A 21,907-nucleotide genomic window follows, 5' to 3' on the forward strand; every position below is an offset into this window, starting at 1 on the left:
GGCGCTCACCTGCTGCGTGGCCCTCACCTGCTGCGTGGCGCTCACGTGCTGCGTGGCCCTCACCTGCTGCGTGGCGCTCACGTGCTGCGTGGCGCTCACGTGCTGTGTGGCGCTCACGTGCTGCGTGGCCCTCACCTGCTGCGTGGCCCTCACCTGCTGCGTGGCGCTCACCTGCTGCGTGGCCCTCACCTGCTGCGTGGCGCTCACGTGCTGTGTGGCGCTCACGTGCTGTGTGGCGCTCACGTGCTGTGTGGTCCTCACCTGCTGCGTGGCCCTCACCTGCTGCGTGGCCTTGCGTAGGTCGTGGCCTCGATCTGGATGTCATTCTTTTCATGCTCACTGTGGAAGTGATGTGGTTTGGGATGCACTTCTTGCTCAGTAGGTGGGCCTGGAGGCTGAGATTCTGTATTTCTTTTTTTTTTTATTTCTCTCCCAACCCCCCCCACACTGGGTGTCTGTTCTCTGTGTCCATTTGCTGCATCTTCTTTGTCCGCTTCGATTGCTGTCAGCGGCACGGGAATCTGTGTTTCTTTTTGTTGCGTCATCTTGTTGTGTCAGCTCTCCATGTGGGCGGCGCCATTCCTGGACAGGCTGCACTTTCTTTCGCGGCTCTCCTTATGGGTGCACTCCTTGCGCGTGGGGCTCCCCTACGTGGGGGACACCCCTGTGTGGCAGGGCACTCCTTGCGCGCATCAGCACTGCGCATGGGCCAGCTGCACACGGGTCAGGGAGGCCCGGGGTTTGAACCACGGACCTCCCATGTGGTAGACGGACGCCCTAACCACTGGGCCAAATCTGCTTCCCATTCTGCATTCCTAACGCAGTTCCAGGTGAGGTGGCTGCTGCTGGCCCAGGGACCAGGAGCGGAGTAGCAAAGGTTTAAGACATGACATGAGATAAATGAGATAAAGTCCCTGCTTAATTCCTATCCCATAGCTGGTTCTCAATAAATGACTCTTATTATCAATAATATTCGACAATTAAGAGTTAATGTGACAGGGAGCGGATGTAGCTCAAGTGGATGAGCACCTGCTTCCCATGTACAAGGTCCTGGGTTCCATCTCTGGTACCTCCTGGAAACCAATGGAAAAAACCAACTCTCATTGGAGAGCGGATGTAGCTCAGTGGTTGATCGCCTACCTTGCGTGTATAAGGTCCTGGGTTTAATCCCAGTACCTCCTGAAAAAAAAAGATTAGCGTTAATGTGACACAGAATGTTGGAATAAACAGCTGATTTTGCTTAATAAGAAAAGGCCACTTCAAACCTGGGGTGAATTCTGAGTGTTTAGAAAAGCAAAGGAAAACTGCCTCCTCACCAGTCTTGCTCACCTGCTCGAGGTCTTAGGGGGTTGTCTCGGCGACGCTTCCCTTCAAATGGGCACGATGGGTCTTACGGGTGCATTAACGTCAAGGAGAAACATCCCGTGAGAAGAGGAGTGCTAGTCCCTTCTGTGAGCACATCCTCATGCCAGCACAGCTGGGGCAAGACGGAGATAGCTTCCGCCTCCAAACGGATCCAAGTGTGTCCTGTGAGGACAAAATGGCACCTTCTGGGAGCTGAGCCCACAGGCTCAGAGAAACACGGGCCTCCCCACCCAGCCAGATGGAGCTCTCTGCAGCACAGGTGCTCAGTAAGGGTTTGCTGTCGTTGTTGTTTTTCCTTTGTTGGCTTTGTTTTCTGAAGGTGAAAGGGATATGGTTAACATTCTGGACCTTTGTGTTTGACCAGAAATGTGCAACATAAATAAAATAGTAAAAAGAGATGTTGTGTAGCAATACTAATCTTTAATCCTGGCGAAAGCTCCAGCCCACCATAAAGAGGTAACTGTTGTGGACCTCTATATGCACTACAAGAACACAAGTGCAAAATGTGAAAAGCAAGAATGCACTGAAATATAAGAAATTGATCAGGCTGCTGTCCCCATGGAAAAGTTGAACAGTTCCCTTTCAGAAGCCAATCGAGCAAGCTCACTAAGGATATCCACGTATTCAAATAACATATTGTGCCTTCCTTTTCATCTTGATTGGATATAAGTAGGCAGGGAGAGTCAAAGACACACTTGACTTTCTCTTCAAACACAAATTAAACATTCTCATAAATTGGCCATGTGTTAGCATACAAAAGGAAATCTCAACAAATTCCAGAAGGTAAAAATCATGTGTCACATTCACTGACCATAATGAAAATGAAATTAAGAGTTATTTTTTTAAAACTCTAGTGTTTAAATTTTAAAATAACACTTTCAAATAGCCCTTGAGTTAGAGAGGAAATTAAAAGTGAAGTTTAAAGCTATTTAAACTTGGATTTGGCTCAACTGATAGAGCATCCGCCTACCATATGGGGGGCCCAGTGTTCAAACCCCAGGCCTCCTGACCCATGTGGAGCTGGCCCACATGCAGTGCTGATGCGTGCAAGGAGTGCCATGCCACACAGGGATGCCCCCTGCATAGGGGAGCCCCATGCACAAGGAGTGTGCCCCCACAAGGAGAGCTGCCCCACATGACAAACGCGCAGCCTGCCCAGGAGTGGTGCCGCACACACGGAGAGCCGATGCAGCAAGATGATGCAACAAAAAGAGACACAGATTCCTGGTGCCACTGACAAGAATGCAAGTGGACACACAAGAACACAGATAGCAGACAATGGGGGTGGGGAATGTGAAGGGGAGAGAAATAAATAAAAAATAAATCTTTAAAAAAATAAAGCTATTTAGCAATGCATAACAAAGGATATATTATATTCTAAAACCACAGAAACAAGAGAGAAGTTTACAGTGGTAAGTATACTGAACCCAAACCAAGAAAAGTGTGAAATAAATGAATCGCCTGGCAATTCAAGAAATAGAAAATGAACAACAAAGTAACACATCTTAAGAAGATAGGAGAAATAAAATAAGAATAAAGGCAGAAAAAAAAGAAGTAGATAAAAGCATAGTAAAGATGATAACTAATATTAAAAAAGCAGCCTATATTATTTTCCAATATGCAAAGAAACTAAAAATGAAAGGTGGGAAGTGGATGTGGCTCAACAGGGATTGGGCTCTGATCTACCATATGGGAAGCCCTGGGTTCATGTCCCAGGGCTTTCTTGTGAAGGCAGACTCACCCACACCTGGGGAGAGCTGACGTCCTGTGCCCGAGGAGAGCTGGTGCAGCAAGATGATGCAACAAAGAGAGAAAAGCACAGAGGAACACATAGTGAATGGACACAGAGAGCAGACAGCAAGCAAGCAGCAAGGGGTGGGATAAATAAGTAAAATAAATCTTTAAAAATTAAAAAAAAATTTTTTTAATAAAAGGTATCCAATTTTTAATTAAAACTCAAAATATCCATGCAACTTGCCTTGAGAATAAATATGCTTTGAAAATAGATTTCTGTAAATGATTCAGACTTCTGCTCTGACACTCAGCTGTGTCAGTGAGAGCATTACAGCCAGACTTCAGGTCCCCCATCTACCAGGCCAGGACAGTAAGTGGCACACAAACCACAGGGTCGTCAAAAGGTTTATACGATAAGCTCTTAAACAGTGCCTGGCAAAGAGTAAGTGTTTGCTAATGTGATTTTTATTAATAATCAAAAAGAGTCATCTGACTTGGGTTATAAAGTCCCTTTGTTCTGCTTCTGTCTTCCCTGGCTGTCTGCACCTTGAGTATAATGAGCCTTTAGTAAATTTTGGTTGAATTTGAATGTGCAGGGTCTATAGAAGGAGAGAGAGCTACCCTGTGGAAACACCAGTTGAATGATTAGCAGTGTGGGGAGACATCAAAATGTCAGATTACACACTCTGTGATAGTTCAACCTCTCGGTACTGACGTTGCTTTAGTTTATAGGCTGCTGAAAGCAATATACCAGAAATGGACTGACTTTTACCACGGGGCTCTCTGGGCTTGCAAGCTTACAGTCCTGGGGCTGAGAAAACTCTCTCCCCAGCAAGGCATCATCAGGCGAAGCTTTCTCCCTGCAGACCGGCTGCGGGCAATCCTAGACTCCTCTGACACATGGCCAGGCACAGGCGGCATCCCCTAGCTCCAGGCTTCCTTGCCTCTAGCTTCCTGCTTCCGCCAATAGTTCATTCATTCGACAACTCAGCAAGCGTGAATTGAGCACCTCTGGGGGCCAGGCCCTCAGATGGGCAGGTGCTTCAAGAACATGAAAAGACCTCCACTGGCCCTGAGAGGACTGGGAGATTGTCTTACCCGAGAGCCCCGGGGAGTAGCTTTGAGTGGCTCCACCTCCTGATTTCCTCCCCTGCTAAGCAGGTCACGCTGGCTGGGGCCATGCTACCACTCAGGCAACACACAGAACCATGGTTAAACGAGCTGGTGTGAGTGAATGCCCCATGCCGCCTAGATAACAAACACCATTTCACATCCTTCTAGCTGCTCAGATGGCTGTTAGCCATGCCTCTTGGGTTGCTGTCTTAAAGGGCTAATGCACACAGGGTTGGGGCTCAGGGGACAGTTTATCAAGCACTAGCAATAAGCACGCCAACTGAAGTTCCAGAGGCGTTATTAGGGGAGTGTCTCAGTTTGCCAGGACAGCTATGACAAGTACCACATTCTGGTTGGCTTAAACAACAGGAATTTATTGGTGCACAATTTAGAGGCCTGAAGTCCAACATCGAGAGAGTGAGGGACAGGCTGTGCTTTCCCCCTGAGTCTGGGCACGCTGGTGCTGGCTTGGTGATCCTAGGGCTTCCTTGGCTGGCAGGTGCATTTCTCCCCGTCATGTGGCGACCTCGCTCTCCTTCTCTAGCGTCTCCTAACTGACTGCGCCCGAATTTCCTCGCTTATAAGGACTTCAGCCTTATTGGGTCAAGGCCCACCCTCGTGCAGTCTGGCCACGCCTTAATTAATAACATCTCCAAAGGGCCTGTTTACAACTGGGCTCACACCCACAGCACCAGGGTTTAGAGCTTGGACCTGGCTTTTGTGGGGGGACACGACTCAGTCCCCAACAGCAGGCACTGCTTTTTCAGCTTCCATAGGCCACGTGTTGGCAGCCTTTGGATTCATCACCCACAACCCAAATCACACACATCCAAGCATTTTAGAGCAGCACAAAGGCCATCGGAGGGTGTGGGGGCTCCTGGGGGACCGCAAAACTGATCACAACCAGGGTGCCTGCCCCGTGGCTCTTCTGCCGTCGTACCAGCTGCCCACCAGCCAGACCCTGACCCTGGAGCCAGGGAGCCTTACGGCTGTTCTTCAGATGCAGAGAAGAGCAAGTGCGAGAGGAGATTGCCAAGGAAACGAGGGAGGCACCTCCTTCAGCACCTAGACCTGGGGTGGCAGGAGAAGGCAGCAGTCTGCAGCTGAAAGTGACCCCTGCCTCCTAATAAACTGGCCCACCCAAAGGAGGGGTCGGTTGCCCGCTTAGCCTGATGGCAGAAGTTACCCCTAAGTAACGCGGGAAGCGCAGGCCATAGATGGGGGCTAGGGCGAAGGCGCTCTTGTTTGTCTCCATGTGGCAATCCTGTGAGAGCAGCCGCCTCGGGAGGCGCAGCCGTCTGCTGGTTTCCGGGGACCCAGGCTGCCCTGGGCGACGGGCGCACAGCAACGGGCCTGGGCCCGTTGTTAAAGGCGGGCTAATTAACAAACGCTGGGTTTGTTTCACGCGTAGCAGAGAGGGCAGACTATCCTGAAGGAGCAAGGCTTTCTGCATGGTAAACCTCCCCATCTTTACAAACAATGTTGGTTGGAATGTTCTAGAATTTATTTTCTTCAACAAGCAATGAGATTGATATTGTTATATTTGCCTTGTTGAGAAAACTGAGGCTGGAGGTGGTAATGAACTAGCCCGTAGTCACTCAGCTCCTGAGAGCCAGAGCCAAGACTCCAAACAGGTCATTCTGACGTTAAAGCCCTGACCCACGCCGGGCCACCCAGCACGCTCACCCCCCAGGCCTTCCCATGAGTCCACCCCGTGCTCTGCGGGGCAGCTCCCCACTCACTAAGGCAAACATTGGAATTTTGTTTCTACTCATCTACAGATTCAGGAATGACTTGGTGCAAATTCCTGCCAGCTTCCATTTCCTAGATTCCTAATTTCTGAAATGAAGATTCTGCTATTAACTGTTATACCAGAATAACACACAGACCTGGATTTAATTTAAAGCTCCACTTTAAATTAATATTCTGGTGGTCAGAATATGTGTCCCCAAATTAGCAGTCTCTAGGTATGATGCCCTGTGATTTTTTAAATGACTGCCCATGAAACTAACCAAACTGTAGCTTACTACTGTATTTTGATGCTTGTAATAGGAGGCGGCCCTGATGCTTTTTTTTTACTTCTCTTTCAATGATGATTTTGTATTTGTTGCTTTGCCCAAGAATCACTGGGTAACAAAGAAACCAAGAAATCTACTATCACCGAAGAAGTTTTGCTTTAGGATTCCTCCTCAAGGAGCCCTGAGTAGTATGAGTTATTTCACAGGAGTGATAAATGTGAGTCAAATAGTGTGGGCTAAATTAAACCCCCAGAGGAATCTGATCTTACCTGTCGAGAAGGCTGTGCAGCAGTGGTCTGGGAGGAGGAGGGGTCACAGAACAGGTTCAAGTCCACGGCCTGCCTCTGGGAACTTTGCTTCCCACTGAGGATATCCCTGAACTTTTTTTTTTTTTTTTCAATGAAGAGTTTTTGCAAAAAGTGATTCTCATATATGAGGTGAAATAAGGCTTGTTATTGCCTCATCGCACTGCATCTCATTTCCTTTCCCAGCTTCAATTTTCTCTGTTGAGAAATCATGCTCATAGGCAATGTTCAATTCCATTTTCAGTCTCCTCAGGCCTTCATTCTTCAGCGTAACACCAGCTACTGCAGTGAAGAAACTGTATTAGTCAACCAAGGGGGTGCTGATGCAAAACACCAGAAATTGGTTGGTTTTTATAAAGGGTATTTATTTGGGGTAGAAGTTTACAGTTACCAGGCCATAAAGCATAAGTTACTTCCCTCACCAAAGTCTGTTACCACATGTTGGAGCAAGATGGCTGCCGACGTCTGCCAGGGTTCAGGCTTCCTGGGCTCCTCAGGGCTCAGCTCCTCTGTTTCCTCCACAAGGTCAGCTGTAGACTATGAGGCTCTCTAGGCTTTGCCTCTCCCACAGGGTCAGCTGTAGACTATCAGGCGAACAGCTCTACCTCTTTCCCTGGGGCTCCAGCTTCAGCATCAAACTCCCAACATCAAAACTCCAACATTAAAAGCCCCCAACTCTGTCCTTTACCATGTCTTTTATCTGTGAGTCCCCACCCCTTGGTGCCCTACTGGCACAAGAGATTTACATGATTACTTAATCAAGCAAACCTCTGAATTCAATATAATCTAATATGCCCAGAGGAGAAGATCAGTTTACAAACATAATCCAACATTTTTTTATAGAATTCATCAGTAATATCAAACTGCTACAGAAGCCTTACATTTTTAGTAATGTAACTGCTCAACCAACAATAGAAGAATATTTTTTTCTCTTATGTAAAAGTTCAGCGCAGGTTCTCTGGGCAGGAGTCCCCTTTCCTCCATTCAAGGATTCAGGGGAGCCAGGTTTCTGCTCCTTAATGGGTCAGGCGTCCTCTAGGGCCCTGCTTTTGGGGGCAGAAGGGGAAAGAGAGGGTATAGAAGGAATGCCTGCGTCTGAACTGCCTTGGGCTGGCAGGGCTGCCTATCATGGCCAAGTTCACAGACCAGCTCTAGCCTCGTGGTGCTCTCTCCTTGCAGTGGGGGGTGGGAAATGTAACTCCTGGCCGCGCAGTCATTTCCTGGAGACGACAGTCCATCTTGGAAGAGGGAGGGTACATTTCAGTGCATGGTTGGCTGTCTCAGATGCAAGACAGGAGCCCATGCCTTTTAATCACATCGAATACTCATCCTCTCCAACCTTTCCTCAGGACTTTGCCCCCTTCCCTCTGAGGTCCATTCCTGAGGACAGACTTTCTCAGGGGAGCCTATTCTGACCGGCAAGTGCCCACAGCGCCAGGCAAGTCCCCTAGTACAATTCCTGGCACGCTGAATAATCTCCTTATGCCACACCCATCTCCCCACTAGACTGTAGTCCTGCCAGGGCAGGCACCGCGCCTCTTGTTCACGGTTTATCCCTAATGCCTGACTCTGTCCTGGAATCATACAGTGCTCAAAAGCATTTGGGAGAGAGGGAGGGAAAGAGGGGGGAGGAAGGGAAAGAGGGAGGGAGGAAGGGAGGGAGGGAGGGAAGGAGGAAGGTTGATTGGTTGGTTGGTTGGTTGGTTGGTTCTGGAGGAAGCTCAGTCCTGCCACCAGTAATTTTCACCCCGTGGTAGAGTAGTCAAGAAGTGAGCTGGTCAAATTTAGGAGCCAAGGACCCATCCCTCTTTGGAGAGATAACTGCACACCCCCACACAAGCCCTCTGCCTTTTGCCTCAAAATGCCTTTAAATATCATAGAATACTATTTGGCAATAACAAGGAATGAAATGTTAATACATGCTTCAACATGGGTGGATCTTAAGATAATTATGCCACGTGAGAGAAACCAGACAAAAAATAGTTCATGCTCTATGACTCTAGAAAATGCAAACTAAATTTATCGTGACAGCAAACAGTTGCCAGGGCGGGGACTGGAGTGGGATGGGGTGGGGAGCAGTGATTGGGTGGAATTACAAAGCCGTGTGAAACTTTTGGGGATGAAGGGTATATTCATTACCTTGATGGTGGTGATGGTTACGCAGGTATATCCAGATGGCAAAATATCAAAGTGTATGCTTTAAATATATGCAGTTTATTTTATGTCAATTATACCTCAATAAAGGTGTTAAAATAAAAAATAAATGCTGGACTAAAAGTATGCAAACCCATAACCATGTCCCTCCATCTCATCGTCCCAATCATTTGGTAATTTGTGTCTTAAAAATACTTCATATATTTTTTTAAAAAAATAAAAAATACTTCATGGATAGACAGGTATCTATCTCCATGTTAAAGGTGGCACGTGTATGTTCAAGGTGACCTTTGGAAAAATATCATAATTCTGTTGACCCCCGTCTGAGCCCAGGAGGCAGCTAGGCCGCAGGGCAGAGAGTGGCCGGCTCAGACTTCCCTCTCTTTGGGAGGCCCCTGGACATAGCTTCAGGCACATCCCTAACCTCTCCCATTCTCCTTCTGATCTCCTTCTTCCCAGGTTCTGTGACCAAACCCATCACTGAGCCCCCTTCCCAGGCACCCAGCCACCCCCCCCACCACCAAGATGGCTGAAGATGCGGACATGCGCAATGAGCTGGAGGAGATGCAGCGAAGGGCTGACCAGCTGGCCGACGAGGTGAGGCGAGCGAGGCAAGGAAGGCGGATGGCGGGGAGCGGGTGGCTTGTCTATGCAGGTTCAGGTGGGAAAGGGGTATCCTGTGAGGTCTCAGAAATAAAAAGTAGTGTGACTTGGACTTCGTATATGCCTGAAGTCCTCTTAGGACAGGAATGGGCTGCTGACAACCCTGTATCCAAATTAATGTCTGGCCCAAACTCCCAAGTTTTAGAAATCTAAATAAGTCAAGGGGGCCCAGGAAAAGCATCGTCTTTGGATGTTTTACAGCCAGTGGTGTGCTGGAGCTGGTTCGATTCTAAGAGCTGATTCTTACATTTTGGGAAATTTTATAAGCTGACTGCCAAACACAGCCATTACTAAAAATTAAATTTTTAAAGCTGATGATTAGCTAAATTACATTCAAAGCACAGGTAAATAAATACTCAAGACTTACTACTTACTAATTGTTTTTGCTACATTTTGCTACTCTCTATACTCGAGGTTATTTGCATCCACTGTATCTCCACAGTGAGAATACTGCAGAAGATACCTGGATTACTGTGCATCTTTTATCAACGTCACTTTCAGTGATGTCACTTTGGTAGTTAAAAACTAGACCTGGTGGGAGTATTCATATCATGGAAATGGCAAATACTACAAACCAGGGCTTGATGTTGTTTTGTGTGTCATCTGGACTTTAGAACATGATGGAGAAAATGCGAATAATGCAGATTAATCTTAAAAGTGTGTCTCATCTGCAGGCATTACATTAGAAATAATCCAGAATAGTTAAGGAAATAGTCATCATTAATGAACTAGTAAAGTTCCAACATATGTATTCCTTATTTCGTCATCTTACTCATTGACATAAATGAAAATATCAACCAACACTCATGTCTGAACAGTATTTGCTCATCACATGGTTGGCTGGAGACATAAGAGTTCAGTAAAAATCAGCAGAAGCATTCTGCAAGAATCGGCTATAGGGAACTTACATTAAAAAATAGCACATATTTTATTATTATTCGTAAGTTGTGTACTACCCATCCTTTAGATCAGTAAAATAATGAACTTAATTAAATGCATAGAGGTATTTGTATATTTTTTTCTGGAGAGCTGGCTGCTAAACATTTACTGGCAAGCCATGGCTTACATCCAATCCATTCCAGAAAGCAACTTACTGATGGCGCTCACCAGAAGGGAGGTTAACATTCTTCAGGTTCCTGTAAACTCAGGTCCAAAATAAGTTTGTCATTTGCCTTTAGAAATAACACTGGTTGTTGGATTCAAGTAGTTTCAAAGGAACCATGAAAAAAGTGACAGCACTGCGCCCCAGGGACCAGTACTGAGATGAAACTTCCATCTCCTTTTTTCTTATCTAAGGTTGAAGATAATTATTATCACTATCTCCCATAGGCTATTTATTTCTAATTTCTGGATTTTTTCCACCCTAAAGCAACATATTAATATTATTGATAAGAACTTCCAATTGTATTTCTAGGAGCTTTATGAGAAACTTGATGTTATTATATTCATCCCAAGTCATGAAAAATTATGCTTTGTGTTCAGAATTCAATTTTCCCACCAAATTAGTCTTCTGTATATTTGAGATAATTTTCATGCATCCTGCACATGGAAGATTTGCTTTTCCAGTGTCTTTCCTAATAAAAAAATCAGTTTCCTATAGTTTTGATCTTCTGAAGATAAGCTGTAATGTAATGGCTTTAGAGAATCTTATCATGTAGAAAGCCTGACAGCAAAGAGATTGAACATGGAAAGGTGTCTTTTTGTGTGTTAGCTGCAAACCTAAAAGAACAAGTGATAGTGACCCTTTGTGTTTTGCCAGGGCAGGAAGGATTTCTGTAACTTTGTGAATCTTCTCTGCACTTACAATATTTTTGTTTTTCTTTTAGTCACTGGAAAGCACCCGTCGGATGCTGCAACTAGTCGAAGAGGTAAGGAGTGACTATATTTTAAGATAAAGAAGTTGATACCTTATGCTGACATAATCTTTTCCTAGACCCTACTTTCCTTCCCTGAGCCGTACCCCAATGACTCCAGGGTTAATTTTGCCAACCCGAAAGCCACATAATGAGGGAGATGCTGTGTTTAGGTTGCCAAGCAACCACCAAGGGCTCTTCACTCTGTCTCCTAGCCCAACACCAGCTTTACAGTTTGGGAAGCCAAGAAGGGTAGTATCTCCAAGTAAGTGCTCCCAAGAAGTGGCAGGGCTGACTCACTTTAAGCAAATCAGAATGATTTTTAATATACAAAGGTATGATCTACATAAAAACTGAATTTGTAATGATTTTGATACCTGTAAGGCACAGCTTACCTTGACGTTTTGTTCTGACCAGAGCCACATAGATGGCTTGTAAAACTATCCACATAGGTACATCATTTGCAGAAATTGTTTTATTTACAGTCAGGTACTCAAATTTATAAAATAATAAGAAAATTCTTCAACAAGAAGAAATGTCAAGCCCAAACATATAAACTACAAGAGCCCTTTCATACTCTTGAGTTTATTTCCAACACCCGTCGTGAGGCATGGTGAATGAATCCCAAACTCATTTTAAGTGAGTAAAATGGGACAGAGAGCAAGAATGGAATCAAAAGGGCGTTGGCACTAAACCTTGCTCATTCCAATTTGATGTACTAGCAGTCAACCAGGGAGAATAAAGGATGAATTGACCTTCTTGTCCATTGGGAGAGGTGAAGTGGAAAAAGACTGGGGTGGGCTTTATTTTCTTAAACCTAATAAAACAAGCCTCCTGGTTTTTATTCTGTGAGATGCTGTTTTAGCTAAGCTTTGAAACCACTTGTCAGGGTGTAAGTTCTTGCGTAGTTACGGGTTTTAGAGATCTTGGGTGTACTTTCACAGAAGGATTTAATAAGCCTGCTCACCTCATGCTCCTGTAAATTGCTTGTGCAATGACAAGAAAGGGGAAAAAATAAATTTTACGAAGGTTAAAAGGAAAGGTGGCCACCTCTCACCCTATGGGAGCCAACATCTTCCCTAATTTCTGTAGCTTCAGCTTCTTCCCTAGGAATGAAATATGGCTAAATGTGAAGTGCCCCAGGAGGAGTGGGAGAAGACTCCAACTGTGAGCGCCATGGGGGGCCTGGGACGGGGGTGCAGCTAACGAACTCTCCTAGCACGAAAAATGACCATTCCAAGCTGGGACTTGGCACAAATTGGCCCCCACAGGAAGGCAGGCCCAGTGAGGTTTCTCTCAACAGCACAGGAAAGCAGCCTCCCCTCTCCAAATGAAGAGAAGTATCTTCTTTGCTCGGTCCTGGGAACACGGCTCATGCAGAAATATTAGAAGTCAAGAAGGAGGCCGATATTCTAAATCGAGGAGCTCTGGCAAGCCTTCAGAGTGGACTGAGCCTCCCTCAGCTTGTCACGAGAACACACGGAAGGACTGGATCTCAGTACCATCCCGCTGTGAGCTCGGATGTGAAGCAGAAGGGGGTCCAGAAGTCAACTGGTATCTTGACATGTTCTTGTGACCTTCAACCATATGAACTTCCAATCTCGTTTTTCATTTTACTTGACACATATGCACATAAGAAGTAAATTTCTAAAATGCCAGAACAATCACTGATGTACAGTGTTGAAATACTGCCTAGAATGTGGAAGGCAAGGGTGCCGATGGCTCGGAATGCCCAGCCGGGAGCTGGCCCCTCCACCTGGAGGCCTGGGACCACGGACTTTGCTGTGTGTCTTATTAAACCACCAGCAGTGTCAGCCAGCCTTGGAAAATGAGTGTCTGCATTAATTTATTCTGGGAAGAATCTCAAAAGCTCTATTGATTAAAGTTGGATTCGCGAATCTTACATTTGTTTCTCCTAAAGTGCTTCTCGATCGAGGATGAAGTTGCATCTTAGAACAAAGAGCGAGACAGATGGAAGCTCTCTCCTCTCTAATAAATGAGAGGAGGCTATTAGACTTGCCATCCTCAGGAAATGATGAGCAAGGCATTGTTAGAGTGGATTGATTTGCTCCTGCTTCCCCTTGGGGTATTTTATATTTATGGTCGAACACCCCCTTCTGTCTAGGGCATTGCCTATTCAGATGATAGTCTGCTTTCCAATCAGAAAGGAAAGTCTCTTTAAAGAGAATCAGTGTTAAATATTCATGACGGGCAGAAATCATTTTGAAAACCGGAGCATTGAAATACCAGGATCTTGCCCCATGATCCCAGAGCGCATCAGTGGCGTATAATTTGAATTGAGCTGATTTCTTATTGAAATTCAGTCTCAAAGACGAAAGGTTACTAAACTTGCCAAGACTCCCTAAGCAAGGGAGTCTACTTTCAGTGGAATATAAAACTCCGTTGGCTGTCACGCCCTTCCCATTCCAGAGTGGAACAGCCGGGCAGCCCGGGAGGGTGGCTTAGTAGCAGAAATGCCTCCGCATTTCTCAGGCCAAGTAAACATACACAGAGGTCGATGAGGAAAGTTCAGACAGGCTGGGCACTGACGGCAGGTAAAAATTGGTTCCCACCAGGTACTTGGGAACTATCTCTTTTGATGGATGCATTTCAACAAATATGTATGCAATGCCTAGCTCCGGGGTAGGAAAGAAGACAGAAACTGATCTTATGCAGAGAAGCAGATGTGTAAATAGCTCTCCAAATTCGAGGCCTCAAGAACTCAGAGGAGGGAACAATTAATTCTGACAGAAGAATCGTGAGGATATCCTCAAGGAGGGAATATTTGGTGCCAGGCAAAGACAAGTGAATTTTGCTCATGTTAAATTCAGCAAGTGCAGTCTACACATTTATGCCTTGGGCTATACAGGTTTAGGGCAGGTTGATTGGAAAGCACCCCACCGAGCTTTAAAGAGTGGCTACTGAGGATTCCCTAACATTTTATGGAGATTTTAGCATCTTTTCTTTTAATGACAGCTTAACTTTCAAGAGATACTTTGACCGTGAGAATAGAATAAGTTCTAAAGCTAAGCCTGTGTTATGCCAAACCCTCAGCTAAAAATGGAAAATTCAGTTCTTTTCAGATATGCATATTTGAGATCTTTTGGAATTCAGACAATTAAGAGAGTGCCTGGAGTGTTCTATTTTTAACTCAAATGCTTTGGACTTTGGGGAAAGCATCTCAGAATGGGAAAAGAAAGAAAAAAATACTCTATAAACATTGTCTTAGTTCCTCTGCAAATAAAAGGAGAGAAAGAAAAAAAATTCCTTACATCTCCAACTCCTCTGTTTTGAGACAGACCATTTTCACATCTCAAAGAGAAACCAAGAAAGGAGCTAAGCTAAAAATAGAACCACCTGCTTTCACTCTCAGCTATTGAAACCCAGAATTCTCGAAGAACTGAGAGGAAGTGTGCTGCCACCCCTGAAATTGCATCCCCATCCCTGTCCTGCTCCCCTGCGCTTCTAGAGCCCCCAGACAAAAATGCAGTTATTTGGGTCGAAGCTGTCCGCAAAAGCTGTCAGTGGAACCTAATATCAGTTCCAACAGTTAATTGATAACCTACTGTCTGCCTTGCACTGCGCTCAGAGCAGTCACCATCAGCATTATCAACTCTCTTTAATTTAATCTTTGGACCTCTTACATGTGTCTTTTACTACTACTTTGCTCTCCATTTTACCAAGAAGGAAACTGAGTGGCTGACTGGGAACACACAGCTACTAAACGACAGGGAGAACTGAAACCCGGGTGTATCCTGGTTCCAGACAGTGAATTACTTTTTCTTTTTTCTTTTTTTTTAATGCACAGTGCTTAACTTCCCTTCCACTGGCAGTTTCTACAATCTTCATTTTTTTCTTTGAGATCGCCCCGAAAAGCAAAATGATCTAAGGAAACAGAGCAGCTCATTCTAAACAGCTCGAGATTCCACTCACTTTGACCCTTGCATTTTAAGGTGGTCTTTCCTGAACTTAGCACAGCTGCACCTAGAGTTGAGCTTTTTAAGTCTTGACATCCTGTAGCTCATTTCAGCCTTATATCTACTCTGGTGAGTAAAGGGGCTGCAGATGGGGAAACTAAGGCACAGAGCAGGTGCCTCTAGAGCTATGGACTACAAAGATGGGTCTAGAATTTGGAATTCAGAATCCCAGGTCTTTGTCCTCTCAACCAAGTTGCCTCTCATACTGAAAGACAGTGAGAAGCCATGCATTTCTCTTATCCTTAGTGCTTGGGGCAGAGTAGAGGCACAATAACTGTTTGTTGAATGAAAGAATGAATTAAATAATAAATGAATGAGTGTGCAAGCAAGTGAGTGAATGAATCAACCTCCCAACCACCCAACCTTATTTAGCATCTCAACCCTCCTTTTAAATGTGGGGAAACCACCTCAGAGAGCCAGGGGACCCATCCCAGGTTTCACAGTTATTGGCATAGCCCACCATTCCTGACTCCAGATCAGTGCTCTCTTCTTCTGTTCTTCCTAGTTGGGGCAACCTAAAAAACTCTTGCTCCTTCCAGCTAGGTCTTGTGAATCATCCCAGTGCCGAAACATCCAGCACAAAATTGGACCACCATGAAATTTTCCTGGCAGGGCTTCAGAGACAATAAATGAACTTAACAGAGGAGAGCAAGGAAGTATAGACAAAGGAGAGCTGGACAGACCAAAAGGAAATCGCTAACCTTCTGCCCATGACCTGCCTTAATAAAATTCAACAAGGATCCTATGTTTGGTCTCAAGTTGAGACCTCAGAGGAGAACACGCTCTCTGAGATACACCTGTCCTCATCAGAAGGTGCATTGTCACATCATGTGCCATCTGCCTTTCTTAACTTCCTTTTAATAAGCTATGGCTTATCAAGAAAAAAAAATTTAAGTGGCTTTTGTGGTCTGGAATCTTCCTGCTCATGATGTGTTCTTGCACCAGCAGCATCCTCACCGGGGAGCTTGGCAGAACTGCAGAATCTCAGCCTCTGTCCCAGTCCTACTGAAACAGAATCTGACTTTTAACAAGATCCCCAAGGGAGGGTATGCACATTAAAGTTTGAGAAGTAGTGGTCTAGAAGCTTCTGATGGTGGTTGGGAAAGCCAATATTTTTAAGTTTGCCTGCATATCCTGCTATCAATGCATTTTCAGAATATACTTATTTTATAAGCACTTCTGGAATGCTTACCAAAGGCCTGGCACTATTCTAGCACAGTACACATATTAATTCAGCTAATTCACAGAACAACCCAATGAGATGCAAACCAGTCTTAGCCCTCTTTCACACATTAGAGAACTGAGGCACAGAGCAATGAAGACACAAGGTCCTACAGTTAGGAAATGAAATCACGAGGATTGTGGCCACTGGGCCCCAGAGTCTGTGCTGTCCAGTGACTCCTGAGGTCATTCTGTGCCACCTCTCTGCAGACTGCATCCTACCTCGGCAAAGAAGCCTCTCCCAGTGTGCTCAAAAGCAGAACGACTTTTGTGTCTAGGAGAGTTAACTGTATCCATTCGCTGAAGAAGGGAATTTGTAAACGCTCACTGTAATCATTCTCAGTCTTCATTTTACTTTTTAGAAGCACTATGGGAATTTAATTGTTCACCTGCTGTTCCATTAAAACAAAACGAAATAAATACATTTAAAAAAAACGCTGTTGACCTCCACTAACACGTTTTTCTCTTTCTTCAAGGTCAGTGAAAAATAAATGGAGCTATGGAAGATGTCTTATTTTACAATTTATTCTGGGGTCCACCATGAGCTTTACATGGAAACCTAATTAATCTGAACTATAAGCAGTGCCATTTTTGTACTTCTTAACAATCACTTAGTAAAACGGAAGGTCTTTATTTAACTGGCTAAAATGCTGAGATTTGATGATTCCTAAGTATGAGGATGAAAATCTCTTGCTCCTTCTCCCACCACTGCTCACTCCATAACTTTCCCAAATAACTCTGGAGGTGTTTGGTAGATTGGGTTTATTGTAAATTATAAGAAGTGACATGGAGAATGCCTTTTAAACCCTTCTCCTGCACAAAGAATTAAATTAAACCTTTTGAAGGAATTATTTTCTTACACTATATCATTGTGCAGAATTTAAAATTTCAATATAAGGAAACTTCCTTCTCCTCTGTCAACCCGTTTTCTAAATCTTATAGAACTTGCTTCCACGGAGAGAAAATGGGAGTTGTGTGTTTCTCCACGCTCCCCTTCGATAAACCTGAACATCTCATCCCCACCCCCTGCCAAGATTCCTACATCTTTTCCCAGTCAGGCATCCCCTCTTCACTGATGGAGAATTTCTGATATCTTGTGCCAGGGAAGATGATTTAATTGTCTAGAAGATTTTAAAAGATTTGCTTTCTGTGATTGTTGTTATAAGACAATAGGCATTTTTAGTTCAAATGCAAAATCAAGCATATTAAGCATATCCAAATTCTACGCCAAGCTGCATTCCCAGCCCTTCTCCATGGAGATTGTTCTTCGACTCCCTCCTCCCTCCCACCTGTGAGAACCAGTGACAGAGCATCTACCAGCCCCCATTCCTCCCAGTCCCTCCCCAGCCCCAAAATGCTTTTGTCAGATTTCTTCCCTATTTTTTTCCTTTAGTCCTTCCTCATTTTCCATTTCTAGGGCGAATTGTCCCCTTACTGATATCTCTTTCTCTGTTTTCTCTCTCTAACTCCTTTTCAACTTTGCTACCAATATTGGAATGTAGAGTAAAGATGCTGGTATCAGGACTTTGGTTATGTTGGATGAACAAGGAGGTAAGTTCGGATTTCTTCAAGTAAGAACAATTCCTCATCCGAATGAAGTGCATTTTTTATGATTTGTGCCTACACAGGTGGTCATCTGGACATGTGTTACTTGTGTAAGTGTGAGATTTCTAGAATTTTCAACATCTTGATTTTTTTCTTCCTCTCTTGCAAAGACTGGTAAATGCACAGAAATGCTGAAGCCTTCATGGTTGAATGTAAGGTACTACTATCCCTATTATGTGTTTTTGAAAGCCACAGCCACTTGTTTGTAATTTTAAAAAAAATAGTATCTTGATCTGCGAGAATTCTCTTATTTCCCTTACCCCCAATCCTCCCCATAGCTTTGGTTTCCTTCTAATAATTCCTAGGTAGAATGGAAGAATAATATATCATGTTGTCCCTTTCTTTTGGCCATCCGAAGTTACTACTCAGCAGTTTAGATTTCCATCTTATTATAGGTATCCTTTAAATAACTGGAAGGTTAACAGGATATGAGCAGGGAGGGATCATTAGGAAAATTGAAAATTGAACCAACTGAAATATTTCTGTCTTTTAAAAATTCTTGTAGAAATACTAGAAACAATGAAAATGAAAAGAGCCAGCATTTTAGTATGGCACACCTCACTCTGAAGTGGAACTCTAGAGGGGTAGTATCCTTATTTTTCTTTGCCTCAACATATCTACCCATTTGGTCATATTTTACATAAATCTAGACTCAAATTATTTCCTGATTCATTCTTATCAGAACAAACAACTTTCGAGAAACATTTTCTCTATATTCATACTTTTGTAAAAACATGAGAAAATTCTTCAGAACTATGAGGGGTTTTTAATGTCCAAGATAAAAATGTAAAGCTTATTCACAGCATAAACAAGTCCAAAATTAACCCAAAAATGGGGGGCGGGGCAGGATTTCCATACAGATAACAGACAGAAGGCACTGTTCTTGAAAATACAGAGCACCTTTACCTATTATCAAGGAAAAATGGGACCCCCCCCCCAAAAAAAAAGAAAAATGGGCATGGGGTATAATTGTCAGTTTGCAAATAAACATATGAAATCATGCTTCAATGTCATTCTTTACCTAGCAGACTGGAAGAAATGTTTAAAAATTGAAAATAACCAGTGCTGTCAAGTATGTAGTAAACAGGAACTCTCATTCTACAGATAAGCGTTGTAGACTCATACAAATGTTTTAATGAGTAATTTGATAATATCTTCAAATTTTGAAGAGCACATATCTTTGACCAAGACATGCTACTTATAGAATTTTTCCAGTGAAGATATACATTTGCAATTGTAGGAAGAAAAATGTACATGCCTTACCTTTTAGGTTAATAGAGTAAAACTGGAAACTACCTTAATGTCTGTCAGCAGGTAGACCAAATTAATTATGGGATGGCCATACAAGGAATATTCTGCAATAGTTACAATCAATGAGGTAAATCTTTATTGACTTCTGGGAAGTTGAAGAGGGGGCAAGAAGAGACTGAGAAAGATGTGTCTGTTTGGGTCCTCTGGGAGTCAAATGCCAAGAAGGAACCAAAAGTGCAGGGGATTTGTGGGGGGAGGTATCTGTGATGGACCAAGGGGAGATAGTGCAGGAGTGGGCAGGGAGAGCCTTCCGGGAGGAAGGAAGACAGCTGGGAAGGGCTGCAGGCTGCAGGACAGCGCTGAGAGTCTCAGCCAGGCTGTGGGAAGCCCCCTGCACGCCTGGCTCCAGCACCCCATGGTGCTCAGAGGAGCCCCCCCGGGGAGAGCAAGACATGGCGCCTCCCAAAGATGGAGCAGCTAGAGGTGCCCCAGCGCTTGGCTCCTCACAGCGCGTTCCCACTTGACAGGACACCTGAGGGGCACACCTCCCGTCTGTCACGGGAGGGCTTTTATTTTTACATTATTTATTTGTACTGAAACCTTTCAATAAATATATACCAATCAATCAATTTTTAAAAAGCAAGAAAAAAGTTTTTAAGAAACAAGTGAACATAAACCCAATTTTAAAAATAGAAGCTTTGTCAGAGTGATTAAGTTTTATTCAATTTGATTGAAATTATTTAACTTATTAATAAAATTTCATTTTATTTTAATAAAATAGCAGTACCTAGAATCAAAAAGAGAGATAGTGAATAGCACGTTTACCTGGGTTGCAAATTTAAGTGTATTTCTCCAAAGGAAACCTAGAGATATAACTTGGCTAAAATGTCATACAAATGCAAAATATTATTCTTAAGAACAAATGATTCTCAGGACCCTACATCTATTATGCCCTGAGAAACAATGCACAATAGAATGTCTGTTTGCCACATTTCCCCACTTCATAGCTAATATTCTCAGCTAAAGCCTCTCAGTTGTGGCAACACCACAGTAAATGTGGAGTTCCTCAGTAAACCATTTTTCCTAAGGTTGTACCAGGTCCATGGTACCAGGTACCAGATTGATACTGGCAAGACACATGCCACTGTACAACCTCCCCAGGTGGGTGGTTTCTGCCTGGACTTAAGTGATACACACTCCATTTATCTATAATAAGAGATTAGGGCCTTTTAAAATGACAGCTGAATACAAGTCAGCAGCTACCTTGCAATGCCATCATAAATGCATTTTAATTCTGCTATGCCATGTTCAGTTGTTGAGATCAGTAACTGCTTCAGGCTTTCTCTTCAGTTATGTGCTACTAAATTGGATTATGCCTGAACACCCAAAATACTGACCTTACTACCCCACAGGTGCACAGGAGTCTCAAGAAATAACCATCTTTCCAAAGAACCATTTCAACCATGTGGCTCAGGGCAGACCATTCCAGGTTGTCCAGCTAAACAACAGCTGCACTAAAAAATTCCTTATGGGATGCTTGTTTTATACCCAGGTACCAGAAGACACAAAGGAGCACTGAGCCTGAGATGGCCCTGGAAATACAGAGTCCTGAGTCTTTATTCCCCTAGACAACTTGTCTCTAAGAGAAATCCCCTGAAATGATCTTGGCACTAATATGGAAAGGGTTAACCTTTCTCCTCCGTGTCCCTTGTTCCTTTTGTTGGTTTTTACTGGTTATATATTTGCCTTGATGCTGAAGATGTAGTTCTTGGGGGGAAAAAATCCACTCCCAAACTAAACAGTAATTCCTGCGTGGCAGAATGAAGGCCAAGTCAGGCCCATCCAGAGGGCTAGTTGACTTTCTTAAGAAGCACATGGCACACAGGGAGGCATGTGAGGGAACAAACCTTTTGCTAAAGTCTGCTTACCAATATTTGTTTGGAATGTCTATGGCTACAAGGCCCGTAAGAGTAGCCACTTGCCATGTGTGCTGTTTTTAAGTTTATTTAAGAGAATTTCTATGTGCTCATCAATGTTAAGAAAAAAAGAAGCTGTGCAGGCAGCATCCAGTGCCTGGATATGCTCGTGAAGGCTGGCGCGCTGCGTCACTTGCACTGGTGTCTTGCTATCTTCTATTGTTTTGTATTTTTTAAAACCAGGTTGAGGATTCTTAGGGCCTCGTGCTGACTTATTTAGTAAGAGTGGGAGAAGGAATGTCTAAACTTAGATCGCAGCTCATCCTGCCATGGGTGGTTCTATCACAAATAACCAGTCATCCAGCTAGGGCAAGAGAAAGTTTGAGCTCCTGGCCAATGTGCAGGGCTGTCTACTTGGAGGAACTCTTCTGGCCCAAAATGTCACTGTCCTCCCAGTCTCCAAGAATAAACAGAGAGCAGGGAGAGAGCAAGCTTAGCGCCTAGAAGCAGTCAGCCAGGGAGGGTGGCCTGGAGAGCCTCCCAGACTCGGCCTCCTCAGAATGGAAGCAGGAGAATCGGTGCCCTTCAGGCATTCCCTGAGAAACGTCTCAACAGATGTCCCTGAAGTGCTGAGAAATCCCAGTGTGCCAAACAGGGCCACAAATGTCACTCCGCACACTCTCAGGATTAATATTATTGTTAGAATATCCATAACAAAGGGGTTCCAGGATA

At 44.2% G+C, this 21,907-nt stretch overlaps 1 protein-coding gene across 4 annotated transcripts in view; it reads left to right on the forward strand.

The window, feature by feature from the left end:
* SNAP25 (synaptosome associated protein 25) overlaps positions 1 to 21,907 on the forward strand; it is an 85,616-nt gene that overhangs the window by 42,847 nt on the left and 20,862 nt on the right. For all 4 annotated transcript variants that reach the window (XM_004461832.5, XM_004461834.4, XM_058287558.2 and 1 more), the window contains exons 2-4: positions 9,149 to 9,286; positions 11,179 to 11,220; positions 17,906 to 17,954. In XM_004461832.5, the coding sequence (XP_004461889.1) occupies positions 9,215 to 9,286; positions 11,179 to 11,220; positions 17,906 to 17,954 (163 nt within the window). In that variant the 5' untranslated portion in view covers positions 9,149 to 9,214. The remainder of the gene's footprint in view (positions 1 to 9,148; positions 9,287 to 11,178; positions 11,221 to 17,905; positions 17,955 to 21,907) is intronic.

This window comes from Dasypus novemcinctus, chromosome 24 (genome assembly GCF_030445035.2).
Source record: "Dasypus novemcinctus isolate mDasNov1 chromosome 24, mDasNov1.1.hap2, whole genome shotgun sequence".
Lineage (NCBI taxonomy): Eukaryota > Metazoa > Chordata > Mammalia > Cingulata > Dasypodidae > Dasypus > Dasypus novemcinctus.